The sequence below is a fragment of the Procambarus clarkii genome, chromosome 93, assembly GCF_040958095.1.
Source record: "Procambarus clarkii isolate CNS0578487 chromosome 93, FALCON_Pclarkii_2.0, whole genome shotgun sequence".
NCBI lineage: Eukaryota > Metazoa > Arthropoda > Malacostraca > Decapoda > Cambaridae > Procambarus > Procambarus clarkii.
This window is the reverse complement of record NC_091242.1, coordinates 9,020,574-9,039,702: the sequence shown is the minus strand read 5'-3', so window position 1 is coordinate 9,039,702 and position 19,129 is coordinate 9,020,574. Positions and strand designations below refer to the sequence as shown.

At 39.6% G+C, this 19,129-nt stretch overlaps 1 protein-coding gene across 2 annotated transcripts in view; it reads right to left on the bottom strand.

Annotated features, from left to right (window-relative positions):
- Window positions 1-378: 378 nt before the first annotated feature.
- Window positions 379-19,129, bottom strand: part of LOC123746769 (carbohydrate sulfotransferase 13) — a 40,811-nt gene continuing 22,060 nt past the window's right edge. For both annotated transcript variants that reach the window (XM_069319620.1, XM_069319621.1), the window contains exons 7-9: window positions 6,142-6,314; window positions 3,513-3,650; window positions 379-1,839 (exon numbers count right to left, since the gene is read on the bottom strand). In XM_069319620.1, coding sequence (XP_069175721.1) covers window positions 1,615-1,839; window positions 3,513-3,650; window positions 6,142-6,314 — 536 coding nt within the window. In that variant the 3' untranslated portion in view covers window positions 379-1,614. The remainder of the gene's footprint in view (window positions 1,840-3,512; window positions 3,651-6,141; window positions 6,315-19,129) is intronic.

The window sequence follows — 19,129 nt, the reverse complement described above, 5'->3', positions numbered from 1 at the left end:
GGCTAGCTAAATACTATTTCATAAAGCTAATTAATAAATATTGTGCGTTGTTGTACATTTCATTTTAAAAGTAATTGAGCTGCTAAATATGTTGAAATACTGTCTTTAATACTCCTACATCTACGTTGATAGTTCAGACATCGTCAGTCTTTAACATTTATTGTTATGGACCTGTGATTCCCATGATCACTACGATGGTAACCATGCCTTGATCATCATTCCAGCCGAAGGAATACATACACATTGTTCCAGGGTGGCCACTGACACTGTAGAGGGTAATGGGCATAATGCATCATTCTGATTCTACCACTGACTCAGACATGGGAGAGGGAAGTAGGTCTAAAGAAACATTCTGGCTTTACATCAAACTCCCCTGTATAATATAGTCCAGTGGGTCATTTTATGGTGATCTCTCTCTTCTACATATGAATAAACAAGCATATAAATATACAATTTAAATATTTTCTATATTTTCCATGTCCTCCAATACTATAAGACTGAATAGCAATAAATTCTGAAGTCTCTTTAAATCCCTCTATTAAAATCTTTCTTTTTTATAACTTTACAATGCAAAAGAATGAAGCCAAGAATACTGACAGCTTGTTTTTGACTATACTGTGTAGAGAGCACACTGCACAGAAAGAGCTTGAAATGTAACCTCAGGGAAAAGCAAAAATAAAGTAAAAGACACGATTATATCCATATTGCAGATCAAAAATTATGAATTACTAATTATCTAATTAAAAAATTGAAATTAATATATTAACAATCGATTTTAGCTGGTTATTGCATTTTCCAACAGTAAGGTTAAAATGTATGTACCATAGTTTGATTAAGGTACATTCTATCATCTCCTAAAGACTAAATGTTTTACTTCATGTTTCAATGTTTGTTTGGGTTCACATTCGCTCAACCTTCTGCACGTAACCGAACTTCAAGACACAAGCCAAACTGTTACGTATTCCATTCATTTACTTCCATAATTCAAATATCATGCAGTGTATAAAAAGTTATTGCATTTCATGAGAGGCAAAAATGTTAAAGCCTGAGTTAGAGGGAAAAATGCCGTCAGTATTCCTTGAGAAAGTTAATATGACAATGTAGTGTTTACGGGTGGAAGAGAAAAGATGATCACTAGTTATATCACCAATTTACAGTCTTTGATCATATTAACAAAGTAGATAGTCTCATTATGTCAAGGCCAAAATATGATAATGACCTGACATATTAATGACATGTCATGGTAAAACAAAAGGTAATAATGTGAACTTATTAAGACATGAAACAGTCATATCACGAGTTGCTAACTTTGAACAAGTATGTGGTCATACCGTATTATCACAAAATCTATTCATATGGGGGGGGGGATCGAGCTTGTTTAGTTTAACAGGGAAGTTGAAATTGGGGGTGTACGTTCACGTGTATAAGAATCGAGTTAACTTTGTATCTGCAGGAAAGGAGAATTTTGCAGTGGGATAAAAATGCATCACTGGAAGTAAAATGATGATGAACTGTAGCGACTACCCTTGACAAAAAAGATGATGACTACTGTAGTTTTAGACCACGCACAGGAAACTCTGAGATCAAGTTATGACAAAAAAAAAGGCTATCATGTTAAGGCATATCATATCCAAAGAGGAGAAAGTCGAGGAGATATGTCCTGAGGAAGCGTAGCTTGTCCCCAGAAGCGAGATGTTTCAGGTACTCCTGGCGAAATTCAGCTGCATGGAAGGGTCGGTCTGGTGGAGGAAATCTCTCTGAGAACTCCTCAGCCCCCAGCCAGTAAAGAGTAGCATTCATCTCCTGCTGTAGGTTCTCATACCTTCCTATAGCATCATACTGCAAAGACAAGTCTCAGGTTATCAGGAGGAAATAATAGTGGGATTACCTTTTATATAAATACAGTACTGTACTGTTAGTACAGATAATGTTAATTGTTGTGTATGCCAGAATAATCCTCCATTTTGTGGTCATAACATTTATGTTACCCCATACATATAGAATAGTTTTCAGAGATATCTTGGTAAATATCTCATAATTAGTGCTTCCATATTTGTATGCTATGAGCTAATGACTATATGCATCAATAGATTAGGTGGATCAGTGTAGGTTCATATGTTGATAAGCATACAGATTAAATGCTTGTTAAATTGTGAAATGTGCTGAAATTGGTTAAAATGTGTTTCATGATACACAGGAGTACACCCATATAGAACATTATATAGAGTATTATACAGTATATGAAACAACACTATACTCATACAGAACATCCTGTATATTGTTTAATAATAGTAAAGTTCATTTGTAGATGATAAAGATCCAGGATGGACTGAAACATTGTCATTTCTCCTTTATCTGATATGTGGTTTGGTCACCAAAAGTTTGTTTCATAAATGGGGGAATGACTAGTGTACATTATTGATTTATTATGAAGATGGATTGCATATAGAACCACTACCAACCACTGCCCTCCAGCATCTAACTGAGGGTTTTGGTGAATAGAATTTGGTTTATTCTCAGCTCACAATCTGGAATCCCAGGCTTGAATCCTGGGTGGGACAGAAATGTGTGGGTATGTTTCCTTTCACCTAATGCCTCTGTTCACCTTGCTGTAAATATGTACCCAGGAGTTTGTCAACTGTTGTGGGAGTGCATCCTGGAGAAGGTCAGTAGTTCTACCCTAGGGGACTTTGAAATATGCGTAAAGTACATATATACTAAGACGGCCTATCCCCAATTAAATTAATTAATAACTGAACAGTATATAAGCACCTTATTTGACTATTTGCTAATTGTCATCAGTTTCATTTCACATGCAGGGTTGGCTCTGTACGAGACACAACAAGATTCCAATTCTGAAGGAAGTAACTTGATGCATCAAAACAGTAAAGTAGTTGTTATGAATTCACTGACATTCATCGACATTCACAACCAAAGAGTTAAGGTGTTGCATAGCATTTGGGCAGGTCATTGATGTATTTAAGAAAGTGAATTGGACCAGGAAAACTAACCTGTGGAACACCAATATTAATTAGCAGTGTGGGATAAGTAGCATCATTTACAGAGTCATACTGGTGCCCATCACTGAGGTATTACCAATTACCATGTAAAATGTAAACAATTAACACCAGATAAGTCTATTTATTGACCTTTGAAAAAGTTTTTGACATTGTTAATCATAATAACCATCTTCTTAAATTTTATCCCCAAAGACTCGTGGTTATTATGGTTTACAGTGTCAAAGATTTTCAGAAAGTTAACTGATGGTCCTATTGGGTACTCATTTTGGTCAAGAGCTGAGAGCTTTAAGTCAAGCATACAGTATTTATTAGAAAATCCACCCACCCACCCATCATCATCCGCACCAAATGAATACCTTCTGCATGGATGACAAGGTGTGTAAGGTTTGACCAGCACTAACCACCTACAGTAAGTATTATCATCAACGCCCACCACCACCTTTTCCAATTGCCACTACCCCTTCCATCCCTCCCCACATCCCTACTACCCACCTGGACAGCACAGGGGGCACACAGTTCCACCATGGGACGCCAGTGTTCATTCTTCTGTGCCACTGTCCACGTCCCATTGGGAGGCGTCACCCATCTAATGAACTCCGGGAAGGTCACATTGTGCCCCAGACCTGTCACCTGCCAGATTACATAATGTTAATTAGGTTATCTTCTGGGTTGCATATATAATGATTAGAAGTCATCTGATAGAGTGCATATGTTAATTAAAGTTCACCTGCAGGGTTGAATAATATTAAAATGAAGTTATGCACAGTAATGTAAAATAAATTAGAGGCAACTAGTAAGATTACTTGTCATATTTTATTTATTTATTTATTTATTTATTTATTTATTTATTATATTATACTGTATATACAGTGATGCCTCGATTTATGATGGTAATCCGTTCCCAGAGATGTATCATAAGTCGAAATATCTTAAGTCGACATGATTTTTCCCATAAGAAATAAAGGGAATTGAATTAATCCGTTCCACACCCTCAAAAATATTAACTTAAAAATACATTTTGTACTGAATACAATTTTTTTCTCTAACTACAATACAGTACATATGTTTATCTTACCTTTATGGAGGACTCTTGATGGCATATGGAAGATGGTGAGGAGGGGGAAGGAGGAAAGGTGTTACTGTTTGGAAGGGGAGTCCCCTTCCATTATAACATCAGGCAGCGAGGACTTCTCTGGGGTACACACTCTGGCATGTTTTGCTTGCATACCACTAGAACCTGCTTCTGGCTCACTGCTTGATTTCTCACTAGAAATCGCTCCATTGAAGATTGTTTTTCCCTTCTTTCCAACACTTGTCTGTAGTGAGGCATCAGATTGTCATTAAAAGGATCAATGCAACAGGCTGTTACAGCTTTATCTGGGGTGATTCTTTTCAGCAAAACTTTGCAGTCCTTCTCATACTGCACACATTTTTTTAATTAATCAGGAAGAAACATCCTCAAATGCCGCTGCCTCCTCCTCCTCTTCTGAAGATTTATTGTGCTGCCTAGCTAGTTCAACAACACTAATATAATTTTCATGTTTACATATGATCTCTTGTTTTTCCTCTATGGTCATTCTTTCATGTGTTTTCGTATGTTGAACCTTACCACTGACTTTCTTGGGACCCATGGCATGATATATAATAATCAGTTTTATGTTCAAAAAGCAAAAAACCACCACAAAAACGGAATTTCTAATAGGCGTGATCGTCACTAAGCGGGCAGCTCTAGTAAACTGAGGCAGGTTGGCCCACGTGACCGGGAACCACGCGCTCGGTTGACCTCAAACGTGTACCAACAAATATCGTTAGTCAACGACACTATCGTGAGTCGAGACGCACTTTTCTATCAAATTTACACACCGTAACTTGAAATTATCGTAAGTCGTGGCAATCATAAGTCGAGGGGCCACTGTATATATATATATATATATATATATATATATATATATATATATATATATATATATATATATATATATATATATAATATATATATATAATATATATATATAATATATATATATAATATATATATATATAATATATATATATATAAATACACATATAATATACACACACACACACACACACACACAGCTGTTGGGCCGGATGGAATCTCGCCATGGGTATTGAAAGAGTGTGCAGGAGCACTTTGCCTACCACTCTCCATAGTGTATAGTAGGTCACTGGAAACGGGGGACCTACCAGAAATATGGAAGACTGCTAATGTAGTACCAATATACAAAAAGGGTGACAGACAAGAGGCACTGAACTACAGGGCCAGTGTCCTTAACTTGTATACCATGCAAGGTGATGGAGAAGATTGTGAGAAAAAACCTAGTAACACATCTGGAGAGAAGAGACTTCGTGACAACCCATCAACATGGGTTCAGGGAGGGTAAATCTTGCCTTACAGGATTGATAGAATTCTACGATCAGGTGACAAAGATTAAACAAGAAAGAGAAGGGTGGGCGGACTGCATTTTTTTGGACTGTCGGAAAGCCTTTGACACAGTACCCCATAAAAGGTTGATGCATAAGCTAGAGAAACAGGCAGGAGTAACTGGTAGGGCGCTCCAGTGGATAAGGGATCCAATGCCTAAAGCCACTATGACACAAAGCGTTTCGGGCAGGAAAAACACTAAAGACTAAAACTTAATACTAATTGAGATTAAAGTATAATTTGTGTTGAGAACATATATAAATAAAAAAGGGGAAACATGGCAGAAAAATTATAAAAAATACAATTTGGTTGACAAACAGCATTGTTTAAAAATAGCAGACATGGGTTGACATTTTAAGGGTAAGGTAGGTTCTAGGGAGTTAATTAGGTAGTGCTTAGTTTTTAACTTAAACTGGTTGGGAGAGGTACAGTCTTTAACAGGATTGGGAAGGTCATTCCACATTCTGGGTCCCTTGATTTGTAAAGCATTTCAAGTTTGATTAAGTCGTACTCTTGGAATATCAAAAAGGTATTTGTTTCTGATGTGGTGCTCACAGGTTCTGTTACAACCTTCAAGGAAGCTTTTAAGGTCAGGATTGACATTACAGTTCAGCATTTTATATATATATAATGGATCTTATGTGTCTATAATAATGTGTCTTCTCAACCTCTCACCTTGCCTCTCACCATCCTCTCCACCTCTTGGCCAACATATTTGTGGAAGTCAAAGTTACTCTCTGTGTCGTAATTCTCTAGCTTATCCCTGTATGCAGAGATAAGACGGTCCAGAGGGTGACGAGTGAAAAGGAATTTCTTATATGTCCCCAGCATCTCCTCTCGCCTTGACTCTGCCAAAGGAAGAATCAAAACTCAGAAGAGGCAAATGAGATCAGCAAAAAGAGTGGGGGTACAGCTAAAAAAGAAGCGAGATGAGTAATACTGTATATGATGAGTAACAGATAAGTGTTATAAGTGTTAGACTATATATGTGTGATATGAAGCAGAATAGAAATATATAGAGTAACAAAAGAAGAAGCTCTTATATGGGTCTTCATCCTTAATTTTATGACACTTTCAATAGATGAAAGAGAACTCTTTTTACCTCAACTATCTAAAAAATTACAATAATTTACAATAATTAGTAAAGTAAAAAAGTAATTGGCTTAACAAACATCTTTTCTCATCAACGATCAAAGGAAGAGGGTAAGGCAGCTAGGGGTTTTCATAGGCTAGAGGAGCAGGCGGCAGGGTTATTGTCAATCTCAGGAGCAGGAGGTAGGGTTATCAACAACCAGTGGAGCAGGAAGTAGGGTTATCAACAACCAATGGAGCAGGAGGTAGGGTTATCAACAACCAATGGAGCAGGAAGTAGGGTTATCAACAACCAATGGAGCAGGAGGTAGGGTTATCAACAACCAGTGGAGCAGGAAGTAGGGTTATCAACAACCAATGGAGCAGGAGGTAGGGTTATCAACAACCAGTGGAGCAGGAGGTAGGGTTATCAACAACCAATGGAGCAGGAAGTAGGGTTATCAACAACCAATGGAGCAGGAGGTAGGGTTATCAACAACCAGTGGAGCAGGAGGTAGGGTTATCAACAACCAGTGGAGCAGGAGGTAGGGTTATCAACAACCAATGGAGCAGGAGGTAGGGTTATCAACAACCAGTGGACCAGGAGGTAGGGTTATCAACAACCAGTGGAGCAGGAGGTAGGGTTATCAACAACCAGTGGACCAGGAGGTAGGGTTATCAACAACCAATGGAGCAGGAGGTAGGGTTATCAACAACCAGTGGAGCAGGAGGTAGGGTTATCAACAACCAATGGAGCAGGAGGTAGGGTTATCAACAACCAGTGGAGCAGGAGGTAGGGTTATCAACAACCAGTGGAGCAGGAGGTAGGGTTATCAACAACCAGTGGAGCAGGAGGTAGGGTTATCAACAACCAGTGGAGCAGGAGGTAGGGTTATCAACAACCAGTGGAGCAGGAGGTAGGGTTATCAACAACCAGTGGAGCAGGAGGTAGGGTTATCAACAGCCAGTGGAGCAGGAGGTAGGGTTATCAACAACCAATGGAGCAGGAGGTAGGGTTATCAACAACCAGTGGAGCAGGAGGTAGGGTTATCAACAACCAATGGAGCAGGAGGTAGGGTTATCAACAACCAGTGGAGCAGGAGGTAGGGTTATCAACAACCAGTGGAGCAGGAGGTAGGGTTATCAACAACCAGTGGACCAGGAGGTAGGGTTATCAACAACCAATGGAGCAGGAGGTAGGGTTATCAACAACCAATGGAGCAGGAGGTAGGGTTATCAACAACCAATGGAGCAGGAGGTAGGGTTATCAACAACCAATGGAGCAGGAAGTAGGGTTATCAACAACCAATGGAGCAGGAGGTAGGGTTATCAATAACCAGTGGAGCAGGAGGTAGGGTTATCAAAATATAGTGGAACAGAAGGCAGGGTTACAAACAACCAGAGAAGCAGGAGCTAGGGTTATAAAAAAATAGAAGAGGTAGGGTTATCAACAAGCAGAGGAGCAGGGGGAAGGGTTATCACCAACCAGAGGAGTAAGAGGCAGGTGTATCAACAACCAGAGGAGGAGGAGGCAGGGTTATTAACAACCAGAGAAGCAGGAGGCCGGGTTATCACCAACCAGAGGAGCAGGAGGGAAGATTATTATCAACAACCAGAGGAGCAAGAGGCAGGGTTATTACCAACCAGAGGAGGAGGGGAGATTATCAACAACCAGAGGAACAAGAGACAGGGTTATTACCAACCAGAGGAGCAGGAGACCGGGTTATCACCAAACAGAGGAGCAAGAGACACGAGTTATCAACAACCAAAAGAGCAGGAGGAATAAGATATTAAAGATATTAACAACCAGAGGAGGAGGAGGCAGGGTAATAAAAAATCACTGGAGGAGGTGGCAGAAGATTATCAATGATTGGAAAGGTAAAGTTATTAACAGAGTAATAGAAGTTGAGTATCATTGACTGCTGGAGGCCGTGGACATTAATGACTTGGATAGGTACAGGGTATCAATGACTGGAGGAGGCAGAGGTTATTCAATAACCAGAGTGGGGTGGCAGAAATTTTGCCAATAAGCACAGACAGAGGATGCAGGAGAAGTTAATGACTAGAGGAAGAGGAGGCAAGGGTTATCAATGACCAGAGGTAGAAGAGGCTGGGGTTAACAACCAGAGAGTAGGCAGAGATTATTACCAACAAATAAATGTAGGAGGTAGTGGTTGTCAGTAACTGAAGGAGGAGCATGCACAGTTTGTCAATGACCGCAAGTGAAGGAAACAAGGGTAATTGAAATATAGGAGTTATCAGCACCCTAAGAAGAAAGCAAGAGTTATCATCATCTTAAGAATGCAACAGGAGTTACCATCACCTTAAGGAAGAAGCAGAAGTTATCACCACCTTAAGAAGGAAGCAGAAGTTATCACCACCTTAACAAGGAAGCATGAGTTATCACCACCTTAACAAGGAAGCAGGAGTTATCAACAACCAGAGGAAGAGAAGCAGGAGTTATCAACAACCAGAGGAAGAGAAGCAGGAGTTATCAACAACCAGAGGAAGAGAAGCAGGAGTTATCAACAACCAGAGGAAGAGAAGCAGGAGTTATCAACAACCAGAGGAAGAGAAGCAGGAGTTATTATTAACAATAAACAGAAGGAATACTTGGTATTGAAAAAAAGTCACACACATTCCAAAGTTACAACTACTACTCCCCACAACACCAATACAACAACATTCATCACCACAGCAACTACCAGTACTGGACAGTACACATCAAACACCTCCATGCACCATGGAATGAGATAAGACAGCAGCAGACTTACCCCAAAAAATTCCAATTCAAAACAATGCAAACAGTGTAACTTCATTTTTTTTTGCCGACATACAAGACCTGAAAACAAAAATAAGAACAAAGTTCCTTTCATAATTTGCCTCCTTATAGAGGCAAATGCAGTCTTTGGAGCACTCCAGAGAAACATGTAATGTAATTACATTGATATGGAAGTTTTCATTCCAACTTAATTAAGATATCTAAACATGTGATAGAGTAAATGGGGACACATGCAGGTGTCGGAATGAATGCTAAAGAGTCTCTTACCCTTACAAAATTGTTAACATCCTTATATGATGTAGTGGAAATACTGTACTAGGAATCAAAGAAAAAGCAAAACCCTAGTAATTATCCTCATATATGAACCCCTTGAATGCAAATGCTAAAATGTTCTTCGAAAAGATAAAAAGATATCTATTAAAAAATTAATTAAATTAAAAAATTATCTAGGTAATTGAGAACTGCCTAGAAAACCTAGCATTGAATACTATCCTCCTAGGAAAATTCAAGCATTCAATGTAATTAAGGCCTTTTTCTAGTGGAAAACTTAATAGCTTCCTCAGCTATAGCAATGGGGCTTAACAATAAGAAAAGCAGCCTTAGAGTAATCTTCAACCAAGGGTAGTTAATTTATGGAACAAATTAATAAGTAACATAATAGATGTGGAAATAATGGATTGTTTCATGCATAGGTTAGATATATATATCAATGGGTTATACAGTATATAAATGGGAGCTGCCTTGTATGAGCAAATAAGCCTTCTGTAGTTTCCATTATGCTTTTATAATATTCTTATGCCCTTTTCTTAGCAGCCATAGTAGCTCCCAGGTGCATTGGCACTGGTATCACAGACAGCTTACTGAATACTAGGACCAGAATCTTGTGTGCTCATAGAGGTGAGAGATGCATGGGATCAACGATCAACCTTATAACCAGGTAAAACTGCCCATACAGACGAAGCAAATAAACTACATATCTTGATGAAAGATAGAAAGAGACAATGGAAACAAACAAAGCAGTATTTTTTCCAATGCCAATAAACCAAATACTACCAGATTGTAGCTCTTCTTCTTCGCAATACGTGCAGTTTGCATGAAGGTATATCCTCCCGATGACTGCACGAGTGGTACGTGGAAAGATGTGGATATGACAATGCACAACAACACATCAACGATCACAACGTGCCCGAGTCAAGAAGATAACAATGCCATCAAGGCAAGCGAGGATAAAGGCAAAATAAACAAGAGGAAAGGAAAGTAGGATGGGAATAAAGAAAACAGAAGGTGAACACAAAGCGTCGCCGCAGTAAAGAAAGCGAGGGACGGAGGCAAGAGACGAAGGGTGGAGGGCAAAGGATGTGAAGGAGGCAAGTGCAAATGTGTAGAAGGGTAGAGGAAGTCAAGACTGGACAGGTGAGGTTAGAACAGGAAAAGGTACATAGATGGCATCCGGAGCCTCACGACTGGGACGCTAATGCATCAGACTCCGTAGAAGCGCCAGCAGGACACCGGGAGGAAGACCTAGGAAGGGCACGATACAAGTCGTGGGAGAACGCGATGTAAAAAGCCCATCAGGCAAGGTAGCAGGGTGCTTGGAAATCGGGACGACGGAGGAGTGCTTCCACTTAGTACCGGGGGCAGAGATGTGTGGCAAGGCAGCCTGGGAAGAGACACAGGAAAGGCTCGCCAAAGAGTTCCGAAGGGCATTGTCCAGCATCGATTCAAACACATTGGAGATAGCAGAGGCAGCTGCGGGAGGATGGACGTCAATTGTAGAAGAGCGATGGGTCAGCCTCAGGAATGGGAAGGAAGGACTGTAGAAAGAATTTAGTGACGAGGCAGACCAGCACCGTCTCGAGTGCATCCTCAACACAAGCGACAATAGCGTCAACAAGATTGGGATACAGTTGAATGGCGGGTGGGAGAGAAGAAGCCTCAGGGGCGAGAGGAACATCAGAGACAAACGGGTCAGGCACAGTCAAAGGCAGTGGTGGAGGGGGCAGTGGCGGGTGACAAGGAACTGGGGCATGATGAGGCAAAGCACGACTGGAGGGCAGAGTGATGACGGGAACAGCCTTAGTGAGCACAACAACGTAGGAAGGACACTGCTTGAAAGTGATGGTGTAATAACCCCACCTGCTATTCCCCTTCTCTCACTCAACACCCCAAGCTTAACACTGCTTGCAGATCACTGTAACCCTCAATGAACTTTTTTTTTTTTTTTATATATATACAAGAGTTGTTACAATCTTGTACAGCCACTAGTACGCGTAGCGTTTCGGGCAGGTTCCTGGAATACGACCCCCACAAAGAATTGTTTTATAACCAAGTACCCATTTTACTGTTGAGTTAAACAGAGGCTACAGTTAAGGATTTGCGCCCAGTAAATCCTCCCCTGCCAGGATACGAACCCATGACATAGCGCTCGCGGAACGCCAGGCGAGTGTCTTACCACTACACCACGGAGACTGTATGACTCATAATACCAACTTAGTGGTTCGTTATGGTGAACAAAACATGCAGATACTTATATATAACATGTGTATATAGTGTAATAACCAACAAAGTATTTGTTCACTGTTTTATGAACATAATAATTGAATCAACAATATGCACACCATAATTTTGAATACAGCAATGATTCACACATTTTATTATACAGTATAAATATATCACACTACACACTATTGAATAATATTACAGCAAAAAATCGAAGAAAAATCAATCAGAGACATTGAAATAATTAGGTAATTATCTCTTTGTGGCCACTCCTGCCTGACAGCTGGGGCGGAGCAGAACGCCTGGGACGCATGATGAGTCGGTGTCTGGTTTTTTTGCCAGACTTCCCCACCCTATAGCGGGCAAAATATGCCACTTAGGATTTTTTTATTATTTTTCCCATGATCAGAGAACACAAATTAACAGGTTTAGAAGAAAAAATATTTTTTTTTTATGCACCTGTGGGTGACAATGGCCAAATAGCCCTTAGCAACACAAGGGTTAAAAATGGAATCCTTCAATGTTGTGAGGGAAAGACTAAAATCCAGAGTTGAATGCAATGAAAGTCTTCTTTCTGGATGAACTACTAGTTCACATCAGTAATGGAATTCTGTTCGACCGACCAGGAACTAGAGCCAGAACCTGGCCCCCTCTCAGAGGAGGAGAGAGTTAGTAACACTCCACCACACTACCGGGAAAGCATTCATAAAATCAACGAAGGAAAAGTTACCAGGGGGAAAAGGTAAATGAACCCCCACCTAGACCAGTTTAGCTGTAAGGCATCCACCGCTAGAGATTTGCAATCGGGAAATGGAGCCACATAGAAGGGAAGGCCCTGATGCAAATTTGACACAAAGATTGCCACATCTGGTTGCCAGAATATCTCACGAAGTCCCCAGGACATGTCATTCTGGGGCCACTCCAAGGAGATGGTACAGAAACAAGAGATCCCATCCACGAAAATGTTGTACACACTCCAAACATGAACAGTGTGGGGAACCAAACCCCAGAAAACTAGAACACATGCTTCTTTCAACCTATTCTCATAGCTTTGTGTCTTTCAGTTCCAGAAGCCATTTAGTTGTATGTTTTTGCACCTTTTCCAGTTTATTGATGTGCTCTTTGAGATATTAGCATCATACAACCACTGCATATTCCTATTTTGGTCTCACAAAGGTCATGAACAATTTCTTTAATATTTTGCCATCCATGCATTTGAAAGTGATTTTTAAAGTTGGAAAGTGTACCTTTAGGCTCCTTGCACAATGTCTTTCTTGCCTGGAGTATACCTAGAAAGGGTTTCAAGAGTTCTTTTACTGGCCTGAGGCCTGGCTCGATTTGTGATAACTTGGCCCAACAGGTTGTTGCTTGGAGCATCCCACATGCCAACATATCCACTATAACCCAGTTTGTCTAGCACTTCCAGCAGGAACTTACCCAAATGTTTCTTGAAGATATCCACCTTTGTTCCAGTAATATTTTTAATGCTTGCTGAGAAAATATTGAACAACTGTGGAGCCCTGACCATATCAGTGGTCGACAGTTGTTCAAACCCATAGTTGACAGTGTTCACTGATTGTGCCTATGGCACCTCTACATCTTGCTGGTTCTATTCTGCACTTCCTTCCTTATTTTTCACTCCAGTATGTTGTTATTCTACTGTGGAAATTTGGGACCTGGCCTTCAAGTATCTTCCATGTATATATTATTTGATACCTTTCTCATCTCTTTTTCCAGAGAGTACATTTTAAGAGCTTTGAGACCATCCCAATAACTTACATGTTTTATCGTTACTATGCGTAGTGTATAGGTTCTCTGTATTTTTTCCTAACTCAGAAATCTCTCCTGCTCTGAAAAAGGGAGTGAGTACTGAGCAGTACTCTCCTAGCAGGAGGTATTGAGTATTGAGCAGATCTTTCCTGCTCAGAAAGAGGAAGTGAGTATTGAGCAGTATGCAGTATTCCTAAATGTCAACCCATGTCTTGCTATTTTCAAACAATGCTGTTTGTTGACCAACTTGATTAACTGCTGATTTCTGCCATGTCTGCACCCCCCCTTCCTTCCCCTTTCAACACAATTTATACTTTAATCTCAATTAGTATTTAGTTTTAGTTTAAGTGTTTTACCCCACATCTTGCCCAAAATGCTATGCGTACCAGTGGCTTTAGGTATTTTATGTACTAGCTCTGTTTATAAATCCAACATTATGTTGTAACTCATCTTCTATGTACTGTATGTACTTTTACCTGAATAAGCATTTAAATTTTGAATTTTTGAATTTTACTCAAGAAGGAACAGCACCAGTGAGATAAATAATATTAGCATTGTTGTGGGATCTCTGGATTTGAATGTTCACATAATCCATCCTATCATTTTCCTGCCCACCACTATATTTGCTCGGTTATGTTCACTAAATATCAGGTTGTTAGATATCATAATTTTCAGATCTTTCACCTGTTGCTTTCCTTCTATGAGTAAGCCAGATTGTGTCCATGTACCCTGTATTTCGTTTAAGTTCTTCGTTTCCAACATACCTAAGTACAGTGGAACCTCAGTTTACAAATGCACTTGATTACAAATTTTTTTGTATATGAAGTCAATTTCCTAATAAAATTTGACATGGTTAACGAAGTTTGCCTTGGATTACGAGTCATTTGTTGATACAATACTTGTATGGGTCGAGCGCATGGGTTCTGCTGGGCATGGGGCGAGGCAGTGTTTCCCGCCAAGTGTATAGCGTATATCCTAGTATCCCAAATTTTGCCATAAGAAATAAATTGAATTAATCTGTTCCACACTCCAAAAAATATTAACTTCAATTCCACACTCCCAAAAAGATTAACTTCACAATACATTTCATACATAATACACACAAAAATTTTGTACAGTATATGTATAGTAAAAGTTATAGCTTATCTTTATTGATGACTCTTGTTGACGTATGGAAGACGGTGAGGAGGCGGGGGTTTGGGGAGGAGGAGAGGTGTTGTGTTTGGTAGGTGAGTCCCCCTTCCATCATTATAACATCAGGCAGTGATGACTTCTCTAGGGTACTGTCTCTCCTATGGATTTTGCAGGCATACCACTAGGACCTGGTTGTGGTTCACTGCTTGCTTGTCTTACTAAGAATCTGTCTAAAGACACTTTTTTTTATCCCTCCATTGTAACACTTGTCTGTAGTGAGACATCACATTGTTATTAAAAAGGTCAGTGCAACGGCCTGCTACAGCTTTATCTGGGTGAGTTTTTTCAACAAAGCTTTGCAGTTCTTCCCATACTTCACACATTTTCTTAATGAGGAAGGGATATTCAACTATTCAACTCACAACTATTTTCTTAGGTTGAACCTTATAACTGACTTTCTTGGGACCTATGGCATGATATATAATAATTACTTTTATGTTCAAAACCAAAAAAGCAGAAAAACAATGAAATTCTTTACAAAGAATTCAAGCGTGATCATCACTAAGTTGTTGAAAGCACTAAGCAGTTCACTGGTAAACTGAAGCGCGGCCGCCTGTGTCACCAGGAATCACGCGTTCAGTTGACCCATACGTGTATCAACAAAGTCGCAAGGTGAGGCAAAGTTCGTAACCCGACTCAAATTTTCCGAAGAAATTGAGTTCGTAACCCAAAAAATTTCTTAAAGAGGGACGTTCGCTACCCGAGGTTCCACTGTACACCTAGTCAAATTTTATGAGGAAACTGACGTCATATACCGAAAAATTTGTAATCCGGGGCATTCGTAAACTGAGGTTTCACTGTAGCTCTACCACCTCATTGGTTGAGTTTAGGAGCTCTGTACATACCAGTTCCTCTTTAATATATAGATCTACTCTTCCATTTGACCTAATTTCTCTATCACATACATATAGATTATAATTTGGGATCCAGATTTCACTATCCATATAATTTTTCATATGGGTCCTAAGTTAATGTGGTCCTAAGATGATAGTTTTCTATCCAAAACCACACCTAAATCTCTTTCTTTTTTATAATTTTTTAACCTCTGGTCTGTGCACCTGTTTATAGCTTACAATGCCCTAGTGCAAAAGGAAAACAATAAATGCCCCCCCCCCCCATATTTTTCTTCTAATTTTGTTAAGATGCATTCCCTGATTATGGAAGGAAACCAGCATTGAATGTAATGAAATGCCAATGTCTGGGTGAGCCAGGAAGGGAAGGGCAGACAACCCTTCCAGGTTGTTGGATCCATATGACAACCTGGAAGGGAGGGAAGGGAATCAGGGAGCCACCTGGACTCACCCAGAAATTGGTATGTCATTAGATTCAACACTGACTTTCTGTGGTGGAACTCCTTGTGACTCCTGAAGCTAACTACCTATGGAGAAGGGAAAATTACATGGAAACTAACCAGAGAGGAGAGAGCACTGCAAGATTCTTAATGAAGATGAGACCCCTGGCTGAGAGATATGACCCAAAGCCGCACAAAGGTGTTGAGGCCCAGAAACATTCACTAAATACATGGCCATCAGAACCCTGTTTGACGGACTGAAAGTTTCACAAAATTTTGGTAATTTTTCATAGGTGGAGGAATTATTTTGGCACTTTTTGAGGCTGCGGTCTCATTTTAAGCATGCCGTAGTCTGTTTTGTTTCGCTGACTTTATGGGTGCTTTTCCTGGTAGTGGCAAACATGAATTACTTTAAATGTAAGGTTTTCATAGTGCCACCACGCCCTGCGCCTCTCTGAGGGGGCCAGGTTCTGGCTCATGCTCCTTGGTAGGCCAATTAAAACTCCACAATTCATGGCACCTAGTAGTATGGCATTGAGCTATCTATAGATTTCCCAATACTAATATAACTTAATTCTCAGATAACCTAAGGAATCTTATCATAAACAAAAAGCTCAACAAAAATCATATCATTCTAGGAGATGACTTGAATATTGACCTGTCAACAAAATAGCCCTCAAGTCGATTATGTCCAAAACAGCATGAACTCCTGTATGCTAATCCCCACAATCACCAAGCCCACTCGAATCACTCAAACATCTGCTACTACATTGAATCACTTATGGACTAACATAACAGTTCCCCTTGCATCTGGTATAATCACTGACAGAACAACTGACCACTATCCTTCCTTCCTGATAGCAAACATGGACATAATACCACCATGATACCTAGAAACTTACCTTCAGGCTACACAGTGAAGCAGCAATAGGCAATCTCACAAATGCACTTCACAATACAAACTGGTAATCTGAATTCAATAATATACAGGGCATAAATTAATTAGAAAACATCTTTTCCAAAACTCTAAGCCTCTACAACACTCACTGTCTTCTCCTCACCAAGCAAGTAACTGCCAAAAGATTAAACAACTCCTGGCTCACAAGTGGCATATTCAAAGCAATCAACAAGAAACATGAAAATGAAAAAAACTTAGGATTAGTCTAGTTATAAAAGAAGTAGTTAAGAGATACTCCTCAATGCTTACCAGTATAATAAGAAGAGCAAAACTTTCTATTACTATATGAGAGAAGATTCAAAGAAGCAAAAGGAAACATGAAAAGCACATAGAAAGCCATCTCTAACATCCTAGGATTTAAACAGCAATCACAAAACAAGCAGCTACAATTCTCCAAGGATGGTTATACACCTGCAACAGATTTAGAAATGGCAACTGAATTTAATAGCTTCTTTTCATCAGTTGGTGCTAACCATGCCAGAAAAATCCCACAGACCCAGAAACATGTTACTACATTCCTCACAGACAGCCATCTAAACTCTTCTCCTTTTACCAGTCAGCCCAACAGTTATGTCCATCATTCACTCACTAAAACCCAAAGCTGGGGACATTAGTGAAATACCATCTATGGTATATAAGAGTGCCTCCCATGCCCTTGCACCTCCCATAACTGCAGTTCAACAAATCTCTAGAGTGTCAAACTTTCCCTGATACTGTATCCTTAAAAAAGCACAAGCAATGCCAGTTCATAAAGGTGGCAATACGGCAGATATAAACAATTACAGTCCAATATCAAATCTACCTATATTATCAAAAATATTTGAAAAAATTATTTATAAACAGCTCTATTCCACCTCATAAAATTCAACATACTAAGTTGCTGTCAGTTTGGCTTCCGCTCCCAAAAGAGTACCAATGATGCAATTATTAGTCTGCTTGATATAATTTACACAGCCCCTGACAAAAATGAGTTCCAAATTGGACTCCTCATTGACCTGAGAAAGGCTTTTGATAATGTTAACCATAACTGCCTCTTACTTAAACCTCACCATTATGAAAGCCGAGGCCTTGCTCTGAACTATATTTGATCCTATCTTGGTGACAGACACCAATATGAAGCCATCAGTGATATAACCTTCCCCATCAGTCTCAGGAGATTTTAGAGTTGCACTCTGGTTAGTGTTAACCTCCCACACTCTACCATTAACTGTAGGAGTGCCACAGGGCAGCATCCTATGACCTCTCCTATTTCTTGTATACATCAATGATCTGCCTAACATCTCTAGCATTCTTAAACCTATACTAGTTGCTGACAATAATATCTTTATCTACTCAGACCCCAACCCACACACACTAAATAATGTTGTAAATAACAAGTTAAAAAATGTCCACTCAAGAATGTCAACCAACAAACTCACACCAATCATAAAAAAGACCTACTGCATTATATTTTTAAGCAAATCAACAAATGCAATTCAGCTTCAGATATACAATGTTAATATCAGCAATAAAACTTATGGAAAGTTCCTTGGCCTATACTTAGACAAGAGACTCAACTTTAGCACCAACATACAACACATAACAAAAAAAAAAAGTCTCAAAAACGGTCACTCTACTTTCTAAAATCAGATAATATGTTCAAAACTCTGCTCAATCTCCTCTAATTATACTACGCGCTAATCTATCCCTATCTTACGTATGGTATCTGTGCATGGGGTTCAACCACTGCACACTACCTCAAGCCCATCATTACCCAGCAAAAATCTGCTGTCAGAACAATAACAAACTCTGTTTTCAGACAACACTCAGCCCCCCTGTTTAAATCCCTAAACATGCTAAACATAAACTCACTCCACACATTCTCTTGTCCCATTTACATGTACAAAACCTTGCTCCTAAATGCAAATTCTGATCTGAAACTCTTCCTTGACAGATGTAACAGAACCCATAATCACCACACCAGAAATAAATATCACTTTGATATCCCCAGAGTCGAACTAAATCTGTGTAAAAACACTATGTAAATAAGGGAACCTAGTCTATGGAACTCACTCCCTAATGAATTAAAAAGCTGTCCAACCTATGCAGTATTCAAAAG